The sequence below is a fragment of the Staurois parvus genome, unplaced genomic scaffold (genome assembly GCF_062004578.1).
Source record: "Staurois parvus isolate SC_StPar_1 unplaced genomic scaffold, SC_StPar_1.0 ptg000096l, whole genome shotgun sequence".
NCBI classification, from domain to species: domain Eukaryota; kingdom Metazoa; phylum Chordata; class Amphibia; order Anura; family Ranidae; genus Staurois; species Staurois parvus.
Genome location: NW_028317892.1, coordinates 15,444,918 through 15,451,883, shown reverse-complemented (window position 1 = coordinate 15,451,883; position 6,966 = coordinate 15,444,918). Strand labels below are relative to the sequence as shown.

Genomic DNA, 6,966 nt, shown 5'->3' with positions numbered 1-6,966 from the left:
AGCAGTTGTGGCCAATAGGGTGCATTAACACAGATATTTATATGCATACAGCTGGCTGGATGAGGTGGAGATTGCAATGTCAATGCCCCGGCTCAACACCTTGTCCAATCAGAAAATGCTTCACATTCATTAAGAGAAATGCAAGGCATTCTTTGAATGGCACAATTGCCGAGTGGGCAATAAAATCCAGAAGACGGCGAGGATCACTGCAGTAATGTTGGCTACTACAGTGATTCTCCACTTCCATGGGGAATGGCCAGGTATGGCATATGTATACATACATTGGTCCAAGTTGGATCAATGTAACTGCAAAAAAATCAAAATAAAAAAAATATAGAAATCCACTTTAAAAATTGCTTAGTAACACCCATATCACTGAAGCTCATAAATCAATCTTTCTGAGGAATAATCATTTATTTTTTATATTTTTCACATTACATCCAGCCCTAATTACAACAAAGTCTAACAAAGTGCTTGGTAGATTTAATATGTCTAAGACACAGTGGAATTTTACCCAGGTTTTGGGTATGAGAAATTCCCTTTTCACTCATAGTGATGGCAGCATAGTGATATGTATTCAGACTATTGGGTCCTGATAAGAGGAAGACCAGAGCTCAGCTTTCTTCAGGAACTTCACTTGACTTCCCTATGATTCTGATATTCCCTTGATCAATGTTTGAACACCTATTGCAGGCTGCAATTCTGAAAAGAAGAACAATGCTATTAAATATATAACTAGCAAATACATTGACAATTCCCTTCAAAGTCAAAATGTAGTATATTTTGTTCAAGATCCAAAAAGTAGGGATTGGGCTCTTGTTCAACAGGATATTCAGATTTCTATACCCCTGGTTGGTAAAACAATTAATTTTTATTAAGCGGTGAATGTGACTTTCACCAAACATTCACTGGTTGTGAATCAATAACTGTAATTTAAAAACCTTATAAACCTTCCTACCTGCACCTTTTGCTTTCTACCTGCATAAATTGTGCATTGATCATGTAGTTTCATGGTGTCATGTTGCCTTGTATGCACAGCCTAAAGTAGAGTAAATCTTACTGTATTAGAAGTTTCAGCTTGTGTTCATACATGAGGCATGGCACTACACAAGTTATTGCATGATCTCTGTCTGTAGTCTAAGAACTGACACTTTCTGTGAAGAAATCTACATATTCCACAAAAATCCTGGGTCTCTCAGTTTAGTTTTCTTTAAGTGAGAGCTAATTAATTAGATCTGAAACAGACATGCAGACAGAGCAAACAACAGAGAGCTCACCATGGAGTCTTTTATAACACTAGTGCTTCCACATTTGTGATGCAACACAGAGGTAATTGTGAGACATGGATTGTGATGACTTAGAAAAACAAGTTGCCTGTCCCTTTAGCTAATAGGGACAAGCTAGGTGAATGATAACATGGACATAAAGGTTGATCAGCCATGACTCTACAAACTGCAACCACAACATGTGAGCCAATCATTACAAGGTAGTGCAAACAAACAATGCATAGATTATAACTAGAGATGAGCGAATCGAAGTAGCCGAAGTGGAATTCGAGTCGAATATCAGAAAAATTTCGATTCGCGCCGAATCCGAAAAATAGCCTAATTCGGACGCGCGAATCGAAATTTTTCCGAAAATGGCGGCTGACATGTGCGGCGACGGAGCGGGGATGTCTGGGAAGGCGCGCAGACAAGGCGCGCTGACCCATAATGCATTCCTCAACGACATGTGATCGCATCAGCCAATCAGCAGCCAGCCAGCTAGCACTGTGTAATGGTCGAGCTATAAATAGCGGCCATTTTGGAATTCTTCATTTGCCTGCAGTCATTGAACAGAGGCAGACCGCTCTGTATTAGGGACAGGGACAGAGTTAGGGCCACAGAAACGATACTTGGGGACAGAGAAACGATACTTAGGGACAGAGAACTATTACTCAGGGACACAGGATTGTTAATTAGGGCCACAGAATCGTTACTTAGGGACAAAGAAACGCTAGTTAGGGCCACAGAATTCATACTCAGGGACAGACAGAATTGTTACTGAGTGCCAGAGAATTGTTACTTAGGGCCACAGAAACGTTATTAGGGCCACAGAATTGTTACTCAGGGACAGACAGAATTGTTACTGAGTGCCAGAGAATTGTTACTTAGGGCCACAGAAACGTTATTAGGGCCACAGAATTGTTACTCAGGGACAGACAGAATTGTTACTGAGTGCCAGAGAATTGTTACTTAGGGCCACAGAAACTTTAATTAGGGCCACAGAATTTTTACTCAGGGACAGACAGAATTGTTACTGAGTGCCAGAGAATTGTTACTCAGGGACAGACAGAATTGTTACGGAGTGCCAGAAAATTGTTACTCAGGGCCACAGAAACTTTACTTAGGGCCACAGAATTTTTACTCAGGGACAGACAGAATTGTTACTGAGTGCCAGAGAATTGTTACTCAGGGACAGACAGAATTGTTACGGAGTGCCAGAGAATTGTTACTCACGGCCACAGAAACTTTACTTAGGGCCACAGAATTTTTACTCAGGGACAGACAGAATTGTTACTGAGTGCCAGATAATTGTTACTTAGGGCCACAGAAACGTTATTAGGGCCACAGAATTGTTACTCAGGGACAGACAGAATTGTTACTGAGTGCCAGAGAATTGTTACTTAGGGCCACAGAAACTTTAGTTAGGGCCACAGAATTGTTACTCAGGGACAGACACAGAATTGTTACTGAGGGCCACAGAACTGTTACTTAGGGCCACAGAATTGTTACTCGCACAGACACAGAATTGTTACTCGCATAGACACAGAATTGTTACTGAGGGCCACAGAACTGTTACTTAGGGCCACAGAATTGTTACTCGCACAGACACAGAATTGTTACTCGCATAGACACAGAATTGTTACTGAGGGCCACAGAACTGTTACTTAGGGCCACAGAATTGTTACTCGCACAGACACAGAATTGTTACACAGGGACAGAGAACTGTTACTGAGGGCCACAGAACCGTTACTTAGGGCCACAGAATTGTTACTCGCACAGACACAGAATTGTTACTCGCACAGACACAGAATTGTTACTGAGGGCCACAGAACTGTTACTTGGGGCCACAGAAACGTTAATCAGGGACACAGAATTGTTACTGAGGGCCACAGAACTGTTACTTAGGGCCACAGAATTGTTACTCGCACAGACACAGAATTGTTACACAGGGACACAGAACTGTTACTGAGGGCCACAGAACCGTTACTTAGGGCCACAGAATTGTTACTCGCACAGACACAGAATTGTTACTCGCACAGACACAGAATTGTTACTCAGGGACACAGAACTGTTACTGAGGGCCACAGAACTGTTACTTAGGGCCACAGAATTGTTGCTCGCACAGACACAGAATTGTTACTCGCACAGACACAGAATTGTTACTGAGGGCCACAGAACTGTTACTTGGGGCCACAGAAACGTTAATCAGGGACACAGAATTGTTACTGAGGGCCACAGAACTGTTACTTAGGGCCACAGAATTGTTACTCGCACAGACACAGAATTGTTACTCGCACAGACACAGAATTGTTGCTGAGGGCCACAGAACTGTTACTTAGGGCCACAGAATTGTTACTCGCACAGACACAGAATTGTTACACAGGGACACAGAACTGTTACTGAGGGCCACAGAACCGTTACTTAGGGCCACAGAATTGTTACTCGCACAGACACAGAATTGTTACTCGCACAGACACAGAATTGTTACTCAGGGACACAGAACTGTTACTGAGGGCCACAGAACTGTTACTTAGGGCCACAGAATTGTTGCTCGCACAGACACAGAATTCTTACTCGCACAGACACAGAATTGTTACTCGCACAGACACAGAATTGTTACTGAGGGCCACAGAACTGTTACTTGGGGCCACAGAAACGTTAATCAGGGACACAGAATTGTTACTGAGGGCCACAGAACTGTTACTTAGGGCCACAGAATTGTTACTCGCACAGACACAGAATTGTTACTGAGGGCCACAGAACTGTTACTTGGGGCCACAGAAACGTTAATCAGGGACACAGAATTGTTACTGAGGGCCACAGAACTGTTACTTAGGGCCACAGAATTGTTACTCACACAGACACAGAATTCTTACTCGCACAGACACAGAATTGTTACTGAGGGCCACAGAACTGTTACTTGGGGCCACAGAAACGTTAATCAGGGACACAGAATTGTTACTGAGGGCCACAGAACTGTTACTTAGGGCCACAGAATTGTTACTCGCACAGACACAGAATTGTTACTCGCACAGACACAGAATTGTTACTGAGGGCCACAGAACTGTTACTTGGGGCCACAGAAACGTTAATCAGGGACACAGAATTGTTACTGAGGGCCACAGAACTGTTAGGGCCACAGAATTGTTACTCGCACAGACACAGAATTGTTACTCAGGGACACAGAACTGTTACTGAGGGCCACAGAACTGTTACTTAGGGCCACAGAATTGTTACTCGCACAGACACAGAATTGTTACACAGGGACACAGAATTGTTACTGAGGGCCACAGAACCGTTACTTAGGGCCACAGAATTGTTACTCAGGGACACAGAATTGTTACTGAGGGCCACAGAACTGTTACTTAGGGCCACAGAATTGTTACTCGCACAGACACAGAATTGTTACTCAGGGACACAGAACTGTTACTGAGGACCACAGAACTGTTACTTAGGGCCACAGAATTGTTACTCGCACAGACACAGAATTGTTACTCAGGGACACAGAACTGTTACTGAGGGCCACAGAACTGTTACTTAGGGCCACAGAATTGTTACTCGCACAGACACAGAATTGTTACACAGGGACACAGAATTGTTACTGAGGGCCACAGAACCGTTACTTAGGGACACATAATTGTTACTGAGGGCCACAGAACTGTTACTTAGGGCCACAGAATTGTTACTCGCACAGACACAGAATTGTTACTCAGGGACACAGAACTGTTACTGAGGGCCACAGAACCGTTACTTAGGGCCACAGAATTGTTACTCAGGGACACAGAATCGTTTAATTAAAGAGTATGTCAGACAACATGCAGAGGAGTGGCAGAGGAGGCAATGTTTTAGGAGCGAGCAGACGTGGCAGCACAGGAAGGGGTCGAGGCAGCACTATTCGCAGCCAGAGGCTAGTGCTCCCGGTGTCATCCACTACAGTGAGGAAGAGCTAACAGAGGGCGGTCAGGAACGGGGGGAGACATCCGCCTCTTCAGCAGCCAGGCGAAGAAGTAGTGGCGAGGAGAGTGGCTCGGTAGCCGGTGTAGAGACAGGTCTGTCTCCTGACCCACACGCAGCCGAGGGGCCACAGAACCGTTACTTAGGGCCACAGAATTGTTACTCAGGGACACAGAATTGTTACTGAGGGCCACAGAACTGTTACTTAGGGCCACAGAATTGTTACTCGCACAGACACAGAATTGTTACTCAGGGACACAGAACTGTTACTGAGGACCACAGAACTGTTACTTAGGGCCACAGAATTGTTACTCGCACAGACACAGAATTGTTACTCAGGGACACAGAACTGTTACTGAGGGCCACAGAACTGTTACTTAGGGCCACAGAATTGTTACTCGCACAGACACAGAATTGTTACACAGGGACACAGAATTGTTACTGAGGGCCACAGAACCGTTACTTAGGGACACATAATTGTTACTGAGGGCCACAGAACTGTTACTTAGGGCCACAGAATTGTTACTCGCACAGACACAGAATTGTTACTCAGGGACACAGAACTGTTACTGAGGGCCACAGAACCGTTACTTAGGGCCACAGAATTGTTACTCAGGGACACAGAATCGTTTAATTAAAGAGTATGTCAGACAACATGCAGAGGAGTGGCAGAGGAGGCAATGTTTTAGGAGCGAGCAGACGTGGCAGCACAGGAAGGGGTCGAGGCAGCACTATTCGCAGCCAGAGGCTAGTGCTCCCGGTGTCATCCACTACAGTGAGGAAGAGCTAACAGAGGGCGGTCAGGAACGGGGGGAGACATCCGCCTCTTCAGCAGCCAGGCGAAGAAGTAGTGGCGAGGAGAGTGGCTCGGTAGCCGGTGTAGAGACAGGTCTGTCTCCTGACCCACACGCAGCCGAGGGGGCTAGTAGTGAGGCGGAGACCCTAATTGATGATGATGAGGCTGATCGCACTTGGCAGCCTCGTCGTCATCAGGCTATTGCTTCCGCATCATCAGGAGAAGAGGGTGGCAGCTTGGCAGCGAGCAAAACAGTCGGTGGGTTGTCTCCATCGCCACACTCTGCCATGTGCCACTTTCAGGTCTCCTCACACACTGCTGGTGTGTTGAATTTTTTGACATAGGGTGCTGGCAGATTACGGGCCTCCCATAGCTGCTGCCAGGCCCCTAATCTGCCATGGGCCCCTATACCGCCTCCTCATGCTGCTGCCAGGTCCACAGTCTCTCATGCCATGTGCCACTTTCAGGTCTCCTCACACTGCTGGTGTGTTGAATTTTTTGACATAGGGTGCTGGCAGATTACGGGCCTCCCATAGCTGCTGCCAGGCCCCTAATCTGCCATGGGCCCCTATATACCGCCTCCTCATGCTGCTGCCAGGTCCAGAGTCTGTCATGGGTCCCTGTACGGCCTCCCATTGCTGCTGTCTCCATCGCCACACTCTGCCATGTGCCACTTTCAGGTCTCCTCACACACTGCTGGTGTGTTGAATTTTTTGACATAGGGTGCTGGCAGATTACGGGCCTCCCATAGCTGCTGCCAGGCCCCTAATCTGCCATGGGCCCCTATACCGCCTCCTCATGCTGCTGCCAGGTCCACAGTCTCTCATGCCATGTGCCACTTTCAGGTCTCCTCACACTGCTGGTGTGTTGAATTTTTTGACATAGGGTGCTGGCAGATTACGGGCCTCCCATAGCTGCTGCCAGGCCCCTAATCTGCCATGGGCCCCTATA

At 46.4% G+C, this 6,966-nt stretch overlaps 1 protein-coding gene across 3 annotated transcripts in view; it reads right to left on the bottom strand.

Moving 5' to 3' along the window:
- Positions 1-395: 395 nt before the first annotated feature.
- The window catches only part of LOC149468012 (solute carrier family 46 member 2-like), a 58,850-nt gene continuing 52,279 nt past the window's right edge, over positions 396-6,966 (bottom strand). For all 3 annotated transcript variants that reach the window (XM_089670922.1, XM_089670925.1, XM_089670924.1), the window contains one exon: positions 396-702. In XM_089670922.1, coding sequence (XP_089527048.1) covers positions 615-702 — 88 coding nt within the window. In that variant the 3' untranslated portion in view covers positions 396-614. The remainder of the gene's footprint in view (positions 703-6,966) is intronic.